Source organism: Hermetia illucens, chromosome 3 (genome assembly GCF_905115235.1).
Source record: "Hermetia illucens chromosome 3, iHerIll2.2.curated.20191125, whole genome shotgun sequence".
Taxonomy (NCBI): Eukaryota; Metazoa; Arthropoda; class Insecta; order Diptera; family Stratiomyidae; genus Hermetia; species Hermetia illucens.
Window position 1 is genome coordinate 151,244,180 of NC_051851.1, and position 24,160 is coordinate 151,268,339.

At 43.8% G+C, this 24,160-nt stretch overlaps 1 protein-coding gene across 1 annotated transcript in view; it reads left to right on the top strand.

The window, feature by feature from the left end:
• Positions 1–24,160, top strand: part of LOC119651725 — a 613,458-nt gene that overhangs the window by 376,605 nt on the left and 212,693 nt on the right. The window contains exon 6 of the mRNA XM_038055449.1: positions 6,674–6,799. Within this exon, the coding sequence (XP_037911377.1) occupies positions 6,674–6,799 (126 nt within the window). The remainder of the gene's footprint in view (positions 1–6,673; positions 6,800–24,160) is intronic.

Here is a 24,160-nt window from a genome sequence, read left to right on the forward strand (position 1 = left end):
CACTTTTAGAAGAGATTCTAAGATGGTTTCTAGGTCTCTCTGGAGTAGTGCGGGGAAGGTGCCCTCTACTCCGGCTTATTTCAGAGGTTTAAGGTTAGGTTTTATTCCTTGCTGCGGTTTCAGGCAGAATGTTGTTGCCTTCAGCCTTGTGTAGGATCCTGAGAAGCAGATGTACTCTGTCCTCCTCATTCTGTGTAAATATCCTATCTTTCTTGTTCAGACACTTTGCCCAGTCTTTGACAATAGCTTTGTATAACCTGGATGCCTCTGTGGTTTGTTCTCTTCTTTCACTAAATTTCCTGAAGCTGTTCCGCCTTGCTTCGCAGATCGCGTTGCTATACGTCGTTACGCTCTTTTGTACCTCTCCAAGTCTCCGCCCTAGAATTATGTTTTATACCTCTTGCCTGGTGTAATCCCTACATTATGTATTTTATTATTATTAGGGATGAATTACAGAAGATATTCACCTCTCAGATTGATGTCGCTGTTTCCCCAGATCTTATGGTGGGCGTTGGTATCGCAGTCGAGAAGAAGTGGTTACGCTTTCCGCTTGCAAAACTTCGTCAGTTCCGAAATCCAGCTGCAGTGTCTTGGGAAGCATCCTGATGCCACGACTGCCTCTCAAGTTCCTCCCCCGGTTTCCAGTGGGATTTGGACAGCTGCAAGGTTTCCAATTAGGAACTCTGAAAGACATATATATTTAGTTTTGTTTGAAAATGATGAATGTTCTTGCTTCACAAGCGGAATCTCAAATTATCTGCATGCTTCCTCCTTGCAGACCGAGAATACTTGCATGCTTCCTCCTTCCAGACTGAGAATCTGCCCCCGGTACACCCAGAGTTCTTAAGTCAGCACTATTCTAATGTTGTCCTTGGAATTTGCCGTTGAAATCACTATAGATGCAGTCCTTGTGAAGTGGAGGTTTACCTGGGTTATTTTAGTGTTGGCCATTGGCTCCGTTAGTGCTTGGAGCTCTTCTCTAATGTCACCCTCCTCCTCCAACTTAGAAATTACTTGCGTTTTGCTCTCCGGCTTGAGCCGTGGTAGGTTTAAGTCTAGGTCGCAAAGCTTCTCCTCTTCTATGGGCACTAAGTTTGCTTCTCTGCTCGGAACTGTGCTTTCAGCCTCTAGGGCCTCCGCGATTCTCTCGGGGAACTCAGTAGGCTCCCGACTCAGTGTATCTCTGAATTATCTTGCCTTTGTTTCTCCCTGGTATGTTGTTCCGCAGTGTCCTTCGCCGTGCAGTCCACCAGTATATGACCAGGTCGAAAGTGTATCCCAGTGAATATGACTTCATGAATATGAAGTCTTCGATAATTTCCTGCTCCTCAGGACTGAGAATTTGCCCCGGAAATGTTTTCAGCAGTATGGTTAGTCCAATACCCTTGACTACACTAACATAGCTAATAGCAGGCCTTCTGACTCCTGGCCACCCTCTTGACCTAACCGGGATTTCTCCCTCCTGAGTTCATGCTTTTGTTATTTGGGAGCATTTCACTTATGCGGACTAATCTCCACTGCAGCCCACTTTCCTGGCTCCTCCGATAATGAAGGTTTAATTATACCCTAAGCATCATTAAGGGCCTCTTCTGGTTTTAGGCCTTTTTCAGATAATGCACTTACCAACTTTTTCCAAAAAACAACATTTTTTATTTTTATTTCAATAAAATCTTGTAGCTAACTTAGGGACCACCTTAACAGTTAACAAAGTCGAAAAACCTCCACTTGAGCATAATTAAAAAAAGGTGGGACGGTGGAAAAAGGAGAAGAGGGAGTAGGATGAGTGGACTGCGGGGGAGAGATGGGGATTAGAGGCTAGGAGGGGCGCTGAGGATGGGAAAGTTTAGAAATTAGGAGTGGAAGCAATTGTCAGTGTAGAAGACTACTCTACCTTGGGTCTTGTGGTTGGAGAGGCAACAGGATCTGGGCAAATGAGTCCTAAGAAGATTAGCTTCAACGATCTCGATCTGCATTGCCTTGGAGACAATAGGATTGGGCTGGGATTGACATTTGACCTGGAAGTTAAGGATGAGCTTTACCACGGGAAATGTCTTTGGTGGAAGCATAAAGGATGAAGTCATCCGGCTACTGAAAGATTCGTATAGGAAAAGAAGGTGGAGTTGGTTTGGAGATCAGTGGTCAACAGGGAGAAAAGCGTTGCAGAAAGAACTGAACTCTGAGGAATGCCAGTGGAGCAAATCAAGGAGGAAGAGTATATCGTCGAATATTGGCCGCCCGTCTAAAAAGTTTAAAATTAACTTGCAGAGGGGCGGATATAAATATAAATTGAGGATCTCGGAAAGCTTAAAAGTGATTCCGTATGGAGTTGAAAGTTTTTCTCAGGTCTAGGAGACATGCTATGGTGGGTGATTGATTGATACCGGGAAGGATATTGGTCTAGAGGACACGCAACGCGTGCTCAACCGAGTGTTGAGTTCAGTTGACAATTGCGAAGAGGATTGCGGAGAGTATCAATTCCTAAATAGTCTCCGCTTTAGAGTACGTTTGTATTTGATATCTTCAAGACTATCATTTTGGCGAGGAATTAGATTTGGGTAGTTAAGGGAACGGGATGGTATCAGTTCATCGCATACTTGCTGAATTGCTTCAGTGTGTCCATAAACTCTCTTATCTACGGTGTCGTTGGAAACTGTTTTTGTTTTTTGGAAGGAGGAGAGGTTCAAGTTTAGATTTAACGATTCCGTAGACGAGTTTCCAGTTTATCTTATGGAAGTCGGGAGCTAAAGTTGAGGAAGGACGGATGACTCCGTCGGGAAGCGTGATTTCAAAAACCATGGGATCATGGTCATTGATACCGGCGACTGTTTCTACGAAGGGATAGGTATTAGGATTGGGTTTGAAGGCTAGATTGCTGTTGATTTGGAAGCAGTCAAGGTAGGAAAGGTAACATCCTTCATTAAACGTGGGAATTGCAAGACAAGACTGATACTTAGAAATTGGATATTGGGAGAAGAGGTGGTGAGAAAAATATAGCGAGTTTCCCTGTTCTTGTTCGTCCGCTCATCGAAATAGGGCGGATGCCTGAATTTGAGGTCTCCACTTATTATTTGGAACCAGGACTTGCCCGCTCTCGGTTGTACGGCGCAGAAAGATAGGATATGATGGATGCCATGAGCATCAGAGGATTGTTCGGTGCAGCAGCAACGGAGACCAAGGAAGATTGGGTTTCGAAACATATAAGGGTAACTTCAGTAGACTTGAAGCTGGTGGTGAGAACTGTTGTCTGGAAAGAAGTTTGACAGAGGTGAGGATGCCGTTGGTTGATGTTCGAATCAATAATACTAACGTCCATCGTTGGACGTCAGGATAACAACCGTCATATTGAAGATCTACAGGAATTCTGGGGATTTCTTGGCGAACTTAATGAAATCGAGATTGGAGATGTTGAAATGAAATGAAATTCATCTTTTGAGTGAAACTTACTCAGGTGATGTAGTTGTATGTTCATAGCCTTGCCCCAACCTGCGACGAAGGGTTTGACGTTGGTGACGCTGACAGCTCCTCGAGCCTTCTGGTCTTCTGTGGTTTCAGTTGGCGAGAAAGAAGCGTTGAAACCCCTGAGAATGAGGTTTGTCGTCTTCTTAGAGGGTAGGATGTATGTGAAGAACTTGTTCTCGTTCTCTACCGTGATTTTTTTGGCCGTATATTAGTTTTCTACCATTTTTGTGTGGATTTAATCTGATTTTCTTATCAGGTAATTGTTAGAGAAGGTATGGGAAATATTGCACTTAATTGATTAGAAGTTATTGAGGGTCTGGGCAACAGTTGCGGTCCTCAAAGTGGACCATTGTTGATCTTATCTCCACTGCCTAATTTCCCAACTTCCCCCTTTATGGGTGTAATCACTTGGCTCTCTATATTTCAAAGATCTACCCCCACCTAGTGGGCATTTTTGTGTGCGGTACAGAATTCCGCTTGGTTATTATTGTTTTTCTTGCTGTGTTTAAATTGCTCGTTTGTTTGGTTCCCAACGGTTTGCGGGTTAGGCGGTCCGCTGTGAGGCAGCCTCTATCAGCAACGGTCTATTCGAATATAGTCAGTTACCCCCAAACACAACCTGTCCATTGGGCACGTTTCGCATGATACCCTGTATTGGGGGAGATATTTTTCGACTCTTCAGTTTAGATCCGTAGCCTTTTTGTAAATATTAGGGTCACTTCGTACAGGGTGAGGTTACCGTCACCCATTTATTAACTTGGAAGATGAGGGACTTGGCGACTGGAGAACCACGTATCACTTTCGAAGAGAAATAGGCTGGCTACCAGCCACATATTGCCCTAAGAAAGGGATAGGTTGGCTCCCAGGGAGTTATGTTCCTCATCAGTCTATCCTTCAATCCAGAGGTTGACCCTTTCAGACATATGATAAACCATCTTCTTTCTCTTTTATCAAGAATTCTTGTCATTTAACTGGACTTTTATTTTCCTAAGTGTTGCAAGCAAGCTCTTATTATAAATAAATAAACCAACTTTGAGAGTTCCTGGCTCCCTGCAATTCGTCACGGCAATTTCGATATCCTTTCGTAACAATTCAGTCGTTTTGATTCTATCCAGAGTCAGCATTCACAATTGTGTAATAAGGACTTCCTACACTACTTTGTCTTTTCCAATTAACATCCAGGTCCTTTCTTTCAATACCCAAATCCCCTTTCTTGACCTCGAACATAATCAATTGCTTTCTTTTGTAAGCCCTTCGTGAATCGTAAAAGGACAATCCGATAGGGCAAGTGGACTAGGTTAGCTAAGTTTAATGGGAAATTCATACCCAAGGGAATTCCCCCCTTGCAACTTTTCTGCATCTTGAGAGTAGTCTTTACCTACATTTCTAATCTTACTTAAGGAGGAGCTGATTGGATTAAGAGAACACATGTTCGTCGCGCCGTAGCGTCTGGTCTGAAATGGGCTAGGTCGGAAATCATTCCTTTCTGCAAACTGTTGATTCTCCTCATCCTCCTTCTCCTTCTAATAACCACCCCCGTAGAGAATATAGCATAGCCTATCTATTAAATTGCGCGAGAAACTCCCAGCATATTAAGGATTGGGCGTATTTCATTCTTTATTCATGAAAATGTCCTCCGGCTTCCCTGATTTAAACTCTAATCCAACCAAATGCATCCGAAAGTATATACGACCGTGTTCCACATCTCGCATGGATTTCGGTAATTTAATATTCTCTGCATGTCCTTGCTTCCTCTCCTAAATCTCCCTACTCTTTTAAGTGATACTTAATCCAAAAAACCCTCATTTTTTTCTATCGGATTTCATCTCCACTTGAACCCACAAAAGACAGGAATTATGATTATGATGACTTTATATTTTCAAGCCTTTTTTCATATTCAAAGGATATTCGTCGTTGAGAAAAAGTTAGGGACCGGAAAACGAGCCAGACAGGAAATGGGGGAAATGAGGGAAATGAGGGAAATGCTCATTTTCCAAACAGTATACAATATTTTGATGGTATGATTTTAATACTTTATGCATGTGTGCGCGCATTATGTAACCTTTCGTGTGACTTGACTCCTCCAATCGCCTATAAGGAGGACTTAGCAAGACGAAATAAATGGGTCGTTATTAAGCGAGGCAACGAAGCGTGATTGTACTTAATGAGGGGAATTATAAGTTGAACAGGCTCCTTCTTTCGTGACTTCTGGGGGGAGGGATCTGGGGAGGGTGAGCTCCTGACACCTTCTGAAAATCTTTGAATCTCGTTTTGAATGGCGGCCAGGGGGTCTAATCCTTGCGCTTGAATGTTTCCGAAATGGCAATCGGTTCCTGTTTGTCCCTCATCGCAAAGGACTTGAAGTGAATAATGCTCACATTGTGGATCCTGAATTTGTCCTTTCCGCCTTCGCTGTCCGGCTGTTCATTTAGGAGCACAGATGGTGGGTGTAGACAGTAATGACAGTTATTTGGCAAGCAGGAAAAGAGGTTGTTGTGCTCCGTTTATTTAATAATTTTATTAGCTTTGGGATGAAGGTAAATATTTGATATCATTTAAGCACTTTAGGGGAATTTCCTCTTAAGTTCGAAACGGTAAATAAAGCCTCCTGCAGTTTGGTAAAGTCTGGGAAGTTGGTCCTTTGAACAGAAGAAATGTCACTAAATTAGGATCTAAGATATATTATACCCCGGTGTTGACCTGGAAACCGAGGGAAATGGGCCTGTGAACCTTAACCCCAATCCATTTCAGCAATAATCCTGCATAAATATGTGCCCACAAACAAGGCTAAGAAATCGAATCCGAAATGAGGAAAATGTATCTAAATTATGTTTGAACATCAAACATGTATCTGCCTACATATGTCCGTATCTATGTCAAACTCAAACAAAACACAGAGCAGGACTTAAATTTCAACTGTCGAGCAACTGAAGGATAAAGCTCCAAGGATAAACAAGAAGCAAAGGCAAAAGGAAGGTCATCGGTCACAGCAAATAGAATGAACTTCCGTATCCTTTCTTGGAAGTAGGAGCCGCTAAACATCTCGGCATGATAACATACTGTCAGCTTTGTTAGACAACAGAAATTCTATCTTGAATCTGAGAGAAAATATTACATATCGAGCGCCGTGTGCGAAGCTACCATAAATTGAATATGAACATTATTCAGGTAGGCTTTCCAGTTATTTGTTATTATAATGATTCTTACATTTCAGGTTGTTTTGTGGACTCATCCCCGGAGTGTCAGAAACATTGTTTGTCCCGGGAGGAGCCATTACGTTCCAGGAGAGTGTGTAGGTGCAACAGTTTGCGAAAAGGCTTTACGGGAGATAAGTCATCGAGTAAGTACATCATTATTTCTATATTTAAGGTCAATCAATTTTGGAAGACAAATTGTTTAGATTACTTAACTTTCCCCATCACCGACAAAATATGGGGCTCTTTTCAGTAAGTTGGCGATGCTGGTTCTCATACTTCTATCTCTAAATTGTGATTGGTTGCTGAATATCATTTTGAAATCGATGGAAATTACTCATTCCTTGGTGAATTTAGTCATCGAAGGAGTCTTAAGTCCTCTCCTGTTGAACCCATTTGACCCTTTTTGTGCCAATAATCCTGGTCATTTGATAACAATGACTCAATGAATCATGTATCCACTTTTAATATTTTCAAATAATTATGATGGTGATGGTGCCTAGCAACTGGAATTCCAATTTGCCTTTGGTTCGAGGGAGCTGGCTAATTCTCGAGTTCGTCGGGAAGCGTAGAGCAGTGATATTACCCAGATAACTTCGCCACTTGTGAGGGTGGTTTCCCTCCGTAAAATCCTCAACATCTGTTACTCCAGGTGTCATGTCATCAAGTTGCATCAGGCAGTCATTCTTAGCGTGGAGTTTACCTTGCATCTCCAGCGATAACCCGGTGCTTTCGCGATCTCAGGTCACCAAAACAGCAATTGATTTGTTGACAACATACAACCAACTATTCGGTGCTATTAACTACTTCCACTTGGTCAAGTTAGTAGTAAGTAGCAGACCCTAATAAGGTTCAATGTGTTAGAATGAGACAGCATGATAGAGTTTTAAAGCTTTTCAGCTATCTTGCGCGCTTCTTTGTCTCTCACTTCTGAGCTTTCGTGTTTGCACCTTGTGCTTTGCATTCGCGAATGGTGTCTTGGGATATCGAGCTTTTTGTGCCACCAGCATATTTGTGTTCACTGTTTAAGGGGCCCGAAGGTAGAAATTTCTCCTCCTCCGTTCGTAGGGATATGAGCCTTTGAAGGTCCAAGCGTTAATGTTATGCACCTTGGGATCTCTCTCTTAAATTCAGCAGTACATTTAAGGTTTTGTAGCTTCTCTAGTTTATATGCTTGTGCAGGTCGCCCTCAGTCTCGTCTGGGCTTACTCTGTACGGTGTGGCTACCCTTAGGTCAAATAAAAGAATGATATATGTATTATTTTTTTTCTGTAGTTTTTTATTTCAGTAGAGCTCTGATTGCTAGATTTGCTTTGTATAGGCTCTCGGTATCCAGAGGCGTCACGTGCGACTTCTATGAGCCCTCGGCACCAGTTAGATTCGGATACCGTGATAGGTACGCTGCTCGTTCAGCTCGTCGCTCCGCTTTTTCAAACTTCCAGCTCCGCTTCAACACCCGAAGGTCCCACGTGATTTGCTGTTTGACTTTCGGATTCGCCGTGTTGTTCCAAAGCAAATGCAGCATGTGTCTTTCTGGCCGTTGTTGCACCATTCGATGTCCCCTGGATCACTACTCCTTTTTTTCACTTACTGATGCATTTTCCGCGAATGTGGCATGGCGGACCCGGTACTGGGCTAAAGTTATGGTTGTCCTTGGACAAGGTCCGGCCGCTGGCTGCTGAAGGGCTCTAGTCTTCGGCTTAGTAGGCGTCAGTTCTGGTCTTGAAGGGGCTGACAGCTGTCCATATATGTAGACCTTGACAGAATATATCGTCAACCGCTCCTGTAACCACAGAACGAGTTTGGGGACCACTCTAGATGGCTAGATGGATAGTTTTCTTTGATGGAAACCCTGGTGACGCTGATACCGGCTGGAATTCTTTACAGAAATGATTGAATCTGGATGCCGCTAGAAAGACTTTGTTAAGTCAATGAAATACTTGGAAGTTGATTCCAAAAATTGAATGTAATGAAAAATGCTCGTTAATATAATCTACTAAATCCCTGGGAATATACGTCCCCATTAGAGTAGCGGGATTAACTAATTACTAGTGTCCTATAATCCCACTACTGCTACGTATCAAAAGTGTCTGAAGCTTTTGCCCTGAATCTTTTATATGATAATAGGAGAATAGAATAGAATAGAAACAAAGAGGGGTTGATTTTCGACAGTGCTTGGGGGATGGTGCCCACTAGTGCCTCCACCCCTACCAAGTGTAAAACAATCCAATGGCTATGTACTCTGTATGTAAATTTTAGAAAAGACACGTTCGCAAAGTGTACAATTCACGCCCACTAAAAGTTACCCTCCGTCTTTTCACCCTCAATCCCGCGGGACTTCTTAGGTATTACGTAGCGGAGTGCCTTTAGACACTCGTACTTCTGGTCCTTTGAGATACTCTCCTCCTTAATTTCTTCAGCAATTGACCCTGTATTTTTACAGTTACAGAGGAAACCGTATGATAGTCCCCCTTCAATCTCAGCAATCCCGCATCTAAATTTTTTAAATTCATGACCGCTCCCAACGCTTGGTTCAGATTTCCTGTTTCCATCATGAACATTTTGCAGTAAAATACCAAAGGCCCTATATGCCAATTCGGTTAATAATCAATACGCAACCAGATACAGCCTGTAGAGACCAATGTTTGCTGTGAGGGTTATGCAGTAATTGGTCTCCACGTGAGCCCGCCCGAACCCTAACATTCGGAATGAGCCTTTGAATTCACCGACTGACTCGGACTTTGCCGTCTCCCCCATTCTGCACGCCTCCCGCACCCATCCCCTACGTCTCCCACAATACAGCACATTCATTTCTTTTGCTAAAATATCGACTAAGGTCATGCCAGCCATCACCAATACTACCTTATCTAATGTACTTCTAAAAGGGCTGCCAAACAACCGAAGCCATCAGCCAGTAAACCGAATTCACCTGCCTCTTCCTCGGTGGGGCTGCTAGCGTCTCCATCCATACAGGCGACGCATAAAGCAGAACCAACCAAACCACTCCGGCTAGAAACAATCTTCTGCAACGTTTCGTCTCGTTCACTTTCGGCAAGATTTTTGCAAGTGCCGCAGAGCACTAGTTGATTCTCGTCACATATACTCCCAGTGCTCCCTAAAATTCACTTTATATTTTTGTCATTCATCCCTTAGTGGATCATAGCCCATAAACCATGCTTAAGCGCCATTGTACATGGTCCGGCGAAATGAGCTTCAACTCTTTGTAAGACTTCCCGAGACGCCCACACTCCTTCTCCACTGTTCTGCGTCAAGTCCTCCTGGCGTGTCCCGTTCGTCGGTCATCCATAGAGAGTTGGTGGCCTATCCACTGGCACTTCCGCCTTTCGATCACATACCAGGCCTGGGGAGATCTTTATTGGAGATAGTATCAGCTCAACGTACCCCGATGACACACCGTAAACAAGTGCTGACGAAGGGTTGATGGTGGTCACTTTCCACATGCCTTGGATGCTCTAGCCATCAGCGCAGATTGGCAGAGTGAGGTGTCCCATCAGGCGGAGAATATTGATTTTGCTGTTGTTTATCTTGAATCCAACTCTACTACCCTCTCCTTCTAAATCCAGAGCCATTTAGCCAAGATCCATGACTCCGTGAGAGAGTAAATGGGTGTCATCAGCGTAATCGAGGTGTTTCAGGGGAGACGCCATGGTCGATTTAAGCCATCCACATCCTCCGATCAAGGCAACATAAAGAACGTTATCGGTAACAGAAAGGAATAATATCGAAGACAGGATGCAACCCTGGAGGACCCGAAGCGCTAAAGGTGTGCACGGTACCCTCCGTGTCCGCTTATGAATTGAGTTAGGTCGCAGCTGATTTCATCGTGCTTTCGTTTGATCTATTTGGAGGTTTCTGGGATAATTCCGTGAGTCCAGGGTCCTTTAGAGGAGTCATCCTATCTTTTTTTGCCACTCAAAAATAGCTCCATTTTGTGGTAATTTCCGACGATAGGTACAGGACTCCCCGGTTGCATACGTAGGGTCGACCCTCGTTCGCCAAAGTGTCGATGGGGATCATGCCCTACTATCACACACATTGCTTTATCTGATGTTGTACGGTAAGCGCACGATATGGGGCTGCGGTTTTTCTCCTATTTGCTTTATACTTCAATACCGATGCACAGACTGGGACTGCATAAAGCAAGGTGGAGCGGGCAACTCTCGAGATAAGGAACCGACGACTTGGTCTAGGGCATTTTTGTCAACAATGTAGCAACTCGTTTTTTGCTAAATTCTTGAGATGCGGCTTGAATTTCACTTTTTGGTCAATCATGACTGACTGGTATTTAATGTTGATTGCGTATGTATGATGTCTTCGCCAATTCTGATCTTTACCGACATTTAATCCCTTCGCTTGATGAACACAACTAACTCGCTTTTATGTTCTATGAACGCTAGACCAGCGGCTTCTAACCAAAATAAGATTTCCAAAAAACTCCCTCCTTTGTGGGGATCTCGATCTCCTTAATGTCTCCGATGTCGTCTGTAAAGCCAATCAGAGTTACTCCTTTGAGCTGCTGCAACTTCGAAATTCCACCACATATTATTACCGACCGAGGAGCGACTCTTGTGGAACCCCTCTAGTTGTCTTATATGCCTTAGGTCCATCTTGCGAATCGCAAATCAATAGTCTCCCCAGCTAAAAGAGTGCGCACCAGGGGCTCCCACCTAATTTGGCTAAATGCCGCAATTATTCTGCTCCATTTTGCAGTATTGAAGGGATTCTTCACTTCGGGATTAACTACCAAGCACCCATTACTTTATCCGCACTTTTCGGCATCATACTGATCGCATTGACAGTAGATCTTGCCTTTAGGAATCATATCTGAGGGACCACCCGCCCTAAAAGCCTATTAATCTGTTCGAACATTTTTCCAATGCCGTGCTTGTCATTAAAGAAAGTCGTGAATGTTTCAGTAAACCACTGTGGAATTGCTATGACGTCCACTACCAGAGCGTTATTCGGAATTCCATCAAAGCCTGGTCCTTTGTTTTCCAGAGTCTTCTTAGTTGCTTCTAGGATTTCCTTTGTGATTACCTTGAAAATTCCTTCGGGATCTATCTGAAAAATGGATAGGTCTAATTCACCTGACACTTGTGGCAAGAGTGTATTAAGGAGAAGGGAAAGGAAGAGTGAAATACATTTATGCACGAAGGTCCGGACTCCTATATCAGATAGATTACACCCCCTGGAGCGTCTATGACTCTAACCCAGAACCGTTTGAAACAATCCCTCGGGCCAGACCTATTCAGTATAGGACCAATGCCTCGTAGCCTCAGGGAGCACAACTACCCTGGCATGTCTCCTAGCCACCTCCCTCTTTTTGGCCTTAAGAATGCCTTCAGCGCAACGTGCCACTTGGCTTCACGTGTCTTCGCTCTGTAGCATGACCTCAATTATAGTGTCCGTGGTCGCAAGACACCCTTTCATCGAGAATTGATGGCAATGGCGATTCCACCTTCTGCAAAAGAGAAAGGTTCGGTAGACATCATCTATCACATTTTTGTAATAAACGCTGTCGGGTGACCATGATTTCCCGATTGTGTGCAGGCAAGATTGAAAATACAAATGGCATGAGCACCTGGGTAAGGTAATAGTCAATCTGACAATCTCACCGTTCTTTCGATTGAACCACGGCACGTCTGTTATGAGATGCGCAGTCCATCTAGCTGTCAACTTTGTTTCCCACGATCGCTGCGATGAGCAGAGAGTACGGGCTCATGGGCATGGAGAGCAATCGAAACAACTCCTGCTATCACCATTAGAGCCGACTCCAAGACGGTACGATAGGCGGACTCAACTCGGAGAATCGCTCGTCGTTGTATTTTCGCTAGGCGTTTACGGTACATTTCCTTATTAAGGGAGTCAGCCCATATATCGGAACTGTAAAGGATGACGGAATGAACCGCGCTCATCAACAAACGACACCCACTGCATAAGGGACCTCCGATACTAACCTTGTCTACGGTGTTGCGAATCTGCTCGAAGAAGTTCACCCTCGGGTCTATCATGAGGAAGAGGAGGAGGAAACCATGATTTCACCAACCTGAGTAGGGAGGACTGTCAGAAGCCTCTCCTTGGTCAGCACAACGACTTCGGTTTTCTCCAGGGCTAAGAAGAATCCATGCTTAACCATCCGCTTACTGGCTGCAACACCATTTCCAATTTGCGCTGAGCTTGCTCAACCATGCGTACAGTAACCAACGCCGCATCATTGTCCGCGTATCCGAGCAGATACGTTTCATCAGGTATCTCGAGTCTTAGAAGGCTATTGTATAACGCGTTCCAAAGGTCCGCACCAAGGTTAGATCCTTGAGCCGCACCCGATGTTACCTTCATTCTGGGCTATCCTTCCTGGGTCTCGTACAATAGGGCACGGTCCTTTAAATAATCCCTCAACATCCGCAATAGGTAGCCACCTCGCCGAATTAAAGGCGTTTCTTACGTCAAGGGTCCCTTGATGTATTAAAATCACTTAATTCACCTTCGCTATTTTGTCCAAAATCTGCACAACATCAAATTAAGGCTACCCCACGCCCATGTTCTCTGTGTGCTTCTACATTGGCACCTTCTATTCTAGGATGGACGTCGAGGGTATCGTCCTAAAAGCCCGTGACTCGGAATAGTGGAAAAAAAGTTCCTTCGTAAAGGACGTTGTATCCCAAATAGTGGTTTATGGCAACCATATATGATGATTGGAACCACCGAAGCGTTGCGGCGGGTGCGAGTCGTGGATGTCGCACAACTGTAGGCTCACTTCCGCAGCCTTAATTATGGTGACACTACAATTGATGGTGTCGTGGTTAGACAACTAATCTGTCGTAATGAAACTTGTGGAGACTAGAACCCCACCATTCCATTCAGCGGTAAATGAGTGCCTGAGTGAAATAAGGGTAATAATCCCGGGCAAACGCTATGCGACAATGATCTTGTCAGTCCTCATTTAATCCGCGTTTTTAGCAAGAAAAACTGCAAACCATTTGCCACGTTCAAGAGAAAAATGTTTGGCTCCTTACAGAAGAAGGGACGACTTCAGAACCTATATAATGAAGAAATTTATGAGCGTCTGTGGTGGATAAAATTCTGTCAACAGGTTGCGGTAGACGGGTCACTTAATCGGTTCCGATGAGAATATTAAGAAAAAGAAGGATGTGACTGAAATTCCTTTTTAGAATAGGCCTAGACCGGACACTGGTTGTCCCGGTCTGGATTATGAATATGAGCAAAATGCTGTGTTTTCTTGCACTTCACGCACGCGTAGCAGCTTCCAATGATTGGCTTGAAAATTGACCACCAATTCTTTGAATCTCAGAAATTTGGTAACCGTCGGTTTTCTTTCGATCCCCAGATTTATGTCAGTTGTGTCTGAGTAGTGGGTTTAGAAGTGGTCGCTGTTCTTGCTTTAACATGAGCCCATTTTCAAGGTGGTCTTTACGACAAACAGCGTGTCTAATCATCCTCATTTCTCAAGCCAAATCTTGGTGTCAGGCCGCTTTCAGCTAACTTCGAGATTTCGCTAAGGAACCGGGGGGGAGGAGGAGGCTTTATCCTTCGAAGTTCATTTTAGTTCTTCTTGTTATTAGTGTTGGTGACCAGCTTCCTTACTATCATATTCATTTAAAGGATTTCAGTCTGTGATTTCCTAAGGTTGGTTGACGGTCTTTGAAGACTTTGTCTTGATTCGTCTTAACCTTTTTGAAGGGTTATTTTCGAACTCTATACCTCTATGTCATATATTCGAGCTTCTTTATGAATTGCTAATACAAACGCTTATTTTGAATCGTCGCTCATTTCTCTGGTCATCTAAATCATATCTTTCTTCAGGTGCTACGTCAGATGGCATCTCTTCCTACAGATTTTGGTATCTACATATACCTTTATCTGTATACAGACACGAAACTCTTTATCACATATGATTTCCAGAAAATATATCGGAATAATGGATAAGCATAAGAAACATCCATTTCCATTTATCGAAATCATCAATTTTCGAAGCCTGAAAACAGGAAAAAGGATTTGATTCAATTTCGCCGGCACGTGCTCTTTCATCACAATCATGTCATTTAATTTTGCTAAATAAGACTCCAAAATTCATAATACGAACCACTTTATAGCACTCAAATATAAATATTTTAAAAGCTTTTCAGGACTCGATAAACACCCCGAAAGGATGGATGAAGCTTCAGCCTTCCATCGGGAGACCTTTCGAGTTTGCCGCTCCACTTCCCTATTTCCATTCGTGAATACGAAAATCAATGCAAGGGCATGAACCCGCTGAATGTGTACCTTTGCCGATTGAAAACAGGATACACAATTTCTGTTTGGAGATAGATGCAGGATGCACAATGTCCTGAGATTTTAAGCTATTCTACCGTTGATTGATGGCTGATGGCTACATTCTGAAATAAACAACAATTATTCGGCGAAAACAACATTTTCCAGGAACTGAAGCTTTCCAGCTCTTGATAAGATTCCTAATTATTTTCGGGATTAAACGAAGCGTAAATAGTTGGCGCCATTATCCGCCATTTCAACTATTTCCAACAAAAGCGTTGTCTCGAAGCTGCGACAACGAATAAATTTTCCCGAAACACTGACTTGCTTGGAATTAATTTTGCATTTTTTCCCGCATGACTTCACCACTAACTTCCACTTTGCAATTGACTTAAAGAGTACGCTCTTGGGGGTAGTCCTTCGCCTTTCAGAGGATAGAATCCCTTCCCATCAATCCTCGTCTCCTTCCGACATTTGTTAGGATAATTCCACCAACCAAAGAATAACTGAAAAATGTTGAAAATTATTTATTTCAAGGTTTTTTGCCGAAATGTAATTTTCCGAATGCCTCGAAATTAAATTCTTTGAAGGAAAAGAGGAAGTTCTTCTGCTCATTTTATCTATATATTTGCACAAATTACAACTGAAACTTTCAAAAACTGGCGCATTTTCGCCCTCCTCCTCATGCATCCCTAATAGGATTACATCGAAGTCTTTCCCTTGGATTTTGCGGGGGTTGCCTTCGTAAATAGATGTCGGAGATGAGCTAAAAATCTGCTAGAAGTGGGAGGAAAGGATAACTGGAAGAGTATTTTCAAATCGCATAACGTGCAGCGAATTTAAAATTTCCAATGGGATTTAATTTGCAAAAATTAAGGAGGAAAGGGAAATGATGATGTTGGATTGATGTTCGTTGAGTGCTGAAAAATTTGCAGAAAAGTTTGTCTTTTTTGGTAGCTGGTTGCAACCTTCCAAGAACTCCGCGAGGGGCTTTGTTTTAAAAGAGGAATGAATTCCAGAATTTCAACAGAGGTTTTAGTTAGCAATAGAACCGATGTTAACGAAAATTGCTGCTACGATTCAGAAGAGAGTAAGGTTTTAACCAGAATGAGATACATCAAAACCCCAAACCTCAAAATACAATATAAAGCTACTTCTGAAGCGCCACTCATCAGGTTTGCAAAGAAGCTGCCTTCCTTGGTAACTAAAAATAGCTTCAATTTGGAAGTCCTAAATATATTTAGTTGCTATTTACCCTTTGTGGTTTATAGTGCGTCGCTCACACCAACGCAACATTCGGCGCGATTTGCTGAAATAGGCTTTAACTCCCACCAGGACTTTGCGAGACACAGTTCTCCTCTATTGCTCTGCATCTAGCGACGATCTTGGGGCGACCTACTTGTGCGTCACCTTGAGAGGGTGTCTAGGTCAGTGCTGTGGGGGAGAAGCTACAGCTTCAGAGCACCCAGGCCGTGTTTGCCCATTATACTCGCCACCCCCATCTAACGGAATATTCCGGATTCGTTAACATATCGCAGGATTTCCGTTAGCGGATGTGATGCTACCCATCGCAAGTGGAGAACATTGGCAAACAAAGATCTTATGCCTGATGTGTCCATAGGCCGGGCATTCACATAGGAAATGCTCCTTGGATTCCGCTTCCTCACTACAGGAGGGACACGTCCTCTGACGGTGGGAAGGTGTTCCGTTGAGGCAGTCTACCAGTCTGTGCTTAACACATAGAAAATGCTCCGTGGATTCCGCTTCCTCATTACAGGAGGGACACGTATCACCTTGAGTAATTGCTATTCTGAACATATGCCCAGCTAGTGAATTATGGCCTGTCAGAATGCCCACAATACACCTGCAAGTCCTCTTGCTTTTCGACAGGATAAACTTTGCGGCACGTATGTTCGGTTCTGACAGGAAAAGTTTAGTGTGTCGAGCAAAATGCAGGCTCCTGTCATTGTGGGAAGCTTTTTCCCAGTTTTTGAAATCAGACTTAGCGAATGTTACTGATACTCCATATGCTGGTTTCGGTCCCGGCATAGGGGAGATTGACCCCTTTTTCGCTAAAGCGTCCGAGATTTCATTTCGCTCTACGCCACAGTGACCAGGTACCCAGAGTAGTTCTATCGCATTGAATCTAGAAATAGAGTTTAAACGGTTTCTGCATTCCTGAACGATTTTCGTGGTGATCAAAGGACTCTCAATGCAGCTTGGCTATCACTGCAGATTGCGATGCGCCTGCCCTTCAACCGCTCGTCAATTACCCAGTTTGCCGCCATTAGGATCATATAAACTTCGGCTTGAAAAACCGTTGCATATTGCCCCAAGGAAAAGCCCACTTCTCGTTTTTATTCGAGAGTTTGACTCCGGCTCCAGAACCATCTTCTGTTTTTAAGCCATCGGTGTAGAAAACTTCCTTTTATTCCGCCAGGCATTCCTGTGGGACTTTCCAGTTTTCGCTATGCTTCAGGATAACTTCATATCTTCTGCCAAACAGATGTATGGGGACAAGCATTGTAAAAACTGGATTCAGTAACCGGTATCCAGTACCAGTAACCAGATACCAGTAGTATCCCAGTAAACCTTCCAATGCTCTGTGTCCCCCACATATGTACATTGTTTCCACATAGATCTAATCGAATTAGTCTATGAGCTGCTCTCATTGCAGTGCTTTGAAGCCAAATTGAGTAGTGAGATATCGTGCTCATGGCACCAGTGATACCCAGACACACAGTTCTTTGCAGTGCGACTATTTTACGGTGAAAACCTTTTTGTCTCACCTTAACACACCGCAATACGAATGCATAAACGATGATCGGCCTAATGATAGCAACGTATATCCACATTACGCCATGAGGCCTACATAACCCATAAGCTGTGAGAGCTCGTTTGATTTTTACCTCTACATGTTTGTTCCAAAGAAATTTTTTATCTAGAGTGACCCCCAGATATTTCACTTCTTCGGAGAGTTAAAGGATAGTACCCCTCATCTCAGGGAGGCAAAGTCCATCCAGTCCCCCCCCCCCTTGGTGAATGATACCATTGTGGTTTTATTTGGATTAACTGAAAGACCATGTCTGAGGCACCAGCTGTTTATCAAATCAACGGCACGTTGTATATTCCTGCACACCGTTCCAAGATCCCGATCAACAGCAAGCACAGCCACGTCATCAGCATAAACGTGAGCGTGTATTGGCAAATTTTGCAGTTTGCATAGTAGTAAGTCGATCAGCATACTCCACTGAAGTGGCGAAAGCATACTTCCTTAGGGGCAGCCCTTCGTTGATTTTGCAGTCAGGTAGCGATGGACACCCACCTCAGCGCACAACAATCTCTGCGTTAGCATAGCATGGATCCACTTAATTAAAGCATCATTAACACCATGCGCTCTGGCAGCATCACAAAGTTTTTGAAAAGGTGCACAGTGAAAGCCCCTTCAATTTCCACGAACACCCCCATCGCGTACTCACCATTCAAAATTGCAGCCTTATCTTTGTAACCAAAGAATGAAGAGCAGACTCACAAGGCTTTCCACGCTGGTAAGCATAATGGCTTTCATTAAGTGGGTACGACCTAATTGCGTTTTCACGAATGTAACGCTCCACCAGTCTCTCCAAACCTTTCAGCAAAAATGAAGTCAAGCTGATCTGTCTGAAGTTCTTTAAATTAGAATAATCATCTTTCCGAGGTTTCGGTATGAAGCCTACCTTAACCTTTTGCTAAAAGGAAGACACGTAGCTCAGAGCAAGACATCCTCGAAAAATATTTCTTAAAAGTTGCTCTAAGTCCTCCATACCGTCCTTTAGCATTGCCGGATAAATGCCATCCATGTCAGGTGCTTTGAAATGTTCAAAGGACAGTATGGCAGCTCTCACCTTTTCATGGATAACAACCGCTTTCGCGAGAGGGTAGTTTCACTGCACTACGTAGCCAGCAACGAAAGTGTGACCTCTCCCCACTATATGACCTATCCATTGGCGTTCCCGCCTCTCGATGACATCGTCCTGGATCTGGCGCAATCAGCGCCTTTCTTGTTGCGCACATCCTAAATACAACTCCTAAATCTACTGCTGACAGCAAAGTTGTAAATCTAATTGTTCGTACAGTGTTCGTCAGTTCAAACCCAAGTAACCTGATGGCAAACTCTGTACTCGAAAAATGTACCATCAATACCGATTCGGTACAAGCTGTAGAAATTCACAACCCCCCCATCATTATCGTTATGTTCGCCGCGACCCCGTTCCTAATCGCATGTCCGACCAATGTGTTGTCAGATCCCATCTTAGTATTGACTCCGTTTTCGATGACCAAAAGTCTTCGGCATGTGGGCAGTTCCAGCCAGGAAATTTTAATCCCTTTGAATCGCCTTTTACGACAAGCAGGGAAGACCTACTCTTAAACCGAAACAACCAGGCTAGCGTTCTAAATGCAAAACAGATTTTTACACCCTATTAAGCTAGAATTTAGGAATTCACTGAAAGCATGTCGTAAAAGGGGCCTAAAGGAATGGAAATTTATGGGTTGACATCGCTGAACTCTGGGGGGTACTTTTTGTCCTCCGAGGGGACCCTGCTTTTCTACTCTACTCTCTCTCCCTCTCTTGTGCTTGGATTGATTATGCTTCAATTTAAGGTTGCATAATGAGACAAGTCGTCACACGGCTTTACCATGTTGGCCGCTGAAAACGGTCTTCGGACGGGCCAAGAGTATATATGGCTTGGCGGAAAGAGTCCAACCGACAAAGATCTGTTTACTGACCGCTAATATTTTAGGGGATCCGGCGAAGGATGAAGAGCAATCACTATTAAAGGTACTAAAAGGAGCTCAAGCTGAAGTGGAAGAGCACACGACGAGCTGCGTGACTAACGAAAATAGACGAAGAGCATGAACAGGCGGTCGACAGAATATGCACTGCGCAACCCTTCAGCGACGTGCCCAAAAGCTAATTATAGATGGCGGATAGTAATTCCCCTTGCGTTTGCTTTTGGCGTTGGTTATAGAAGTCTCAGGACCTGTGGTTACTTCCATAGTTCAAAACTGATTGCCTGGTGGTCGCCGCAACTCGGTAACTTGCCCGGATATATTGCGTGTCAGCAAGGCTAACAAAAGTCTACAATTGAAGGCTACCGTAACTTTTATTGAATAGTACCATTTCCGCCATCTTGCGCCGGTTTCTTAGCACCACGAATTTAAGTCACCAGCAATCACCTTTGGACTTTGTTTACTTGTGTCAAAAACAAGATTGCCTAGTAAGTCCTCAAATTCAGATAATGTGAGGCTTGGGGAGGCGAAAGAACTGTACACGCACATATACTTCCATATACTGACCCGAGGGATATTGTCTGGCTTCGCAGCCTATATCGCCACACCGCGAGTCAAATCTGTGACCTATATACAATAGTCAAGGCGCGTGTGGCGTTCACTTATGATTGCATTTCCGATAGCAATATTATCTTCAGTTTAACTCTACTTGCTTTTCCAAATCTAGAGCCATTTGACCAAGTTCTATGACCCGGTGAAAGAACAGATACCATTAGCGTAGTCAAGATATTTGAGAAAATATGTCGCCTACTGCTTTAAGTTAAAAATTGAGAGGGTTTCGAGGTCCAAAGCGAAGCCCGGCAGATTTGCACCTTGTTATCGGTGACGTTCTTCATGTTGCTTTTCCGGAGGATGAAGAGTGGACTATGAGATCCTTCCTCAAACACCTACACTGATGGCATCTATTTGCTCTCTCACAGGGTCGTGAACTTTGGCCAATGGCTCCAGGTTTGCAAGAAGGGGAAAATAGAATTGGACTGACCAAAGGCACCAACAAAACCAAGGTTCTTAGACTGACTAGTCATTGCACTCTTCCTATCTGCGTCAATTGACAGAGCATTGAAAGTGTCGATTAATTTTTATATCTAGTAAGCGTGGTTTCTGCCGAAAGTGGAACTGGATATTGCTCGATGCTTTAAAAGCGTCAGATCTGCCTTCGTTGCCATGTTTAAAAAGTTGAGACAGTTCTGTGTTAACGTTCTTTCTGTCTTGCTATATGGGTACAAGTGAGCACTGACAGTTACTTAAAAGACCCAAGTCTTAGCCATGTATGCAACTTATCATTGGATTATGCTGGTTTGGTACAATGTCAAACAAAGAACTTAGTCGGCGCACAGGCAAGTCCTTGTGTATGAGCTGATATAAGGCGAAAGTGGCCGTGATAGGTCGCACATTGAGCAAGAGCAATAGCTCCATTGCTAGCTAGGATCGAGGTGTGGGCCGCCCGAAGAGCAAATAGTGCAAAACAGGGCAGAGGTGCAAGTGTTTCAGAAAGTCCTGGAAGAGTGAAGTGTGTTTCAGCGGCCTTCAACCGATGCCACATAGACGTGGTTGATACGCTAGGTCCCATTAAGGGGTGAATGGCAAACATATAATATACGGAAACTATTGCAGTGGTGCTACCGCAATATATCATTGAACTTCTCGACATAATTGCGCGACAGTTTGCAGAACTACGAACGAAATTACACATGGTCAAAAAATAATCCCGAAGGAAGGCAACAGATGTACATTATCCACCATGAGCACAATTAGTGAAGGAACCCCATATTGTGGTATCCAGACTATGAGTTGTTCTAAAACATTGACGATTAGTTCCGAACAAGTTAAGAAACTTGGACTATGCAAATGTTGATGGCATATTAGCTGCTTAATTTGCCTGTGATGGGCACGCTCACTATATCTATAACCAACCAACGTGAAGCAGCTTCTGAAGTATGCTAAAATTTTACAGAAATTTCGTCATCATCATCATCAACGGGGCCCAGGAACTCCAGACAACCCAGGTTTAGTGTCGAGGTTCACCAATTCGATATCCCCAAAAGCTTTCTGGCCTGGCCTACGCCATCGCCTCGTCTTTTTTGTCTATCATAGATGCCCTTATAGACTTACTGGGCTGGATCATCCTCATCCATACGGATTAGGTGATGCGCTCACCGCAACCTGTTGAACCGGATTTTATCCACGATCAGATGGTCATAGTAACGCTCACAGATTTTGTCGTTGTATAGGCTACGGAATCGTCCATCCTCATGTAGGGGACCAAACATTCTTCGGAGGATTTTTCTCTCGAACGCGGCCAAGAGTTCGCAACTTATTTTGCTAAGAACCCAGGAATACACAAGAACTTCAGAGACAGTTTTCTTTGGACCAATAACCCCAGCGCCTCCTGCCTCCCTCTGTAAGCCTGGTTTAAGCCATAGATCACTGACAGGTTGAGAAAAGTCAATCCCAGGAGGACCACAGGAATGTCCTTGGGAATGTCACTTCCTGGCTATTGTGCAGAGTTCAGTTCTTCAGCATTTTCGGGGTGCATCCCCAGTTTTTCCCTGATATGGATCTGCAAGTCATCAGAACCCTTCATGCTATCCGACAAATACATCTGTATTACCTATATGTGCCATTTTAATTTTTGATCTAGTATGAACGCCAATATTTGACCTCTTTCACTCGTTTCACCTCCAAGCCATATAATCCAATGGCTTTCAGGTGATCAAACTCGCTCTTCCCAGTGAATAGTGCTATATTGACCTTGGGTGGATTGACACGCCTTTCTACATCAGATACTAGTGATTCGCCGTCCAGTTTGGATTCTGTCACGGAGCCCCTGCGGACTAAAACTATGTCACCAACATAACCCTGGACCAGTATTCCCGTGTTTGTTAGCTCTCCTAAGAGTTTATCAACTACCATGCTCCATAACGCCTAACAGTGATAATGCACCACCTTCTATACAATCTAGAGTAGTGTTCATATCAATCATATACCTATTAGTACTTCTATTTGTCTACTGCCTAACATTCTGCCTATCTAGAAAGCCAGGATGCTTCCTTCTCCCTTACGGATCAAGATATCTCATATCACTTTGTGCAATGTGTTATTCAACACTCCTTCGTTGTCTAAAAACGCACACAGTGCTATTTCTTTTGTTCCAATGGTATCCCATACTAGAGTCGTTAGTTGATACAGGGAAGTTTCGGTTGACTGTCTTGCTTTAGGACCACTATTGTCCGCCTCCATGCCCTTGGTATATATCCCACAGCTACTTTGGCTTTTAAAACTCTTAGGAAAAATTCCTAAGATGCTTTCTAACTTATTACTACGGACGAAGTCCAGTTGTTGCTTCCCCAGACCTCATTGTGGGTATTGACATCGTAGCCGAGTAGAAGTAGTAACGCCTTCCTCTCGCAGAACTTTGCCAGTCTAACAAATAATTCCGGTGAAATCAGGGCATCACCTTTTAGGAAATATGTTGATGACACGACTAGCTATCGAGTTCTTTTCCCGGCTGCCAGTTAGATTTAGACAACCGCGTGATATCTAGTTAAAAACTCTGAAAGACATAAGAAGGATGGAAGTTCATGATTTTTCTCAAAAGAAATCCCAAATTACCTGCATACTTCTTCTTTGCAGACTCTTCCAATATTATCCATGAAAGTTGGTTTGGCAAGTACTGCATTTACAGCTTTGCATGTTGGAGACTTACCAGCTCTATTTTCGTGCTAGCCATCGGCTTCATTAATGCTTGGAGCTTTTCTCCAATGCTGAAGTATTATCCTCCTCCCTCAACATGGCATTTCCAAGTCCTGAGTCACAGGAGATCAATGTCTACGTCGTCTTGCTTCTCCTCTTCTGTCGGTAGAAGCCTCTACCTCTTAAGCCTCTATTCCTTCGGATATATCGGTAGACTTTCCACCAGGTGAGTCCTCCGAAGTATTCTTCTTCAATTTCTCCCTGTGTAAAACTACCTATTTGTTTTTTTTTATGAGTGGAGGTGGAAATCTTAAAAAGACCCTGCTGCGCCAAGTTCCAGCAGTGTGTGCGATTCTCACCCACTAAAGCCGCCCCCACTTCCCCGCCCATAACTTCGCGGGACCACCGTGAAGTCTTACTTCGCTAGGAGGACTCTGATTTACACCAGCGCAACTAAATTACGCGTCCGTCGCCCTTTCCGACCTCATTCCAGTTCCTTCAGCTTCTTGTGTATCGCAGTTACTATTCCGCTTATCGCATTCCAGTTCGCTGCGGACCTCAGCATCTTCTCCATAAAATTATGGGGTCCGATAACTGCGTTTAGGACATCGTTTTTATTTCATTCGCGAACCTCGGATAGTGAAACATAGCATGCCCCGGGTCCTCGGGCGGACCTCGGCTTTCGGTCG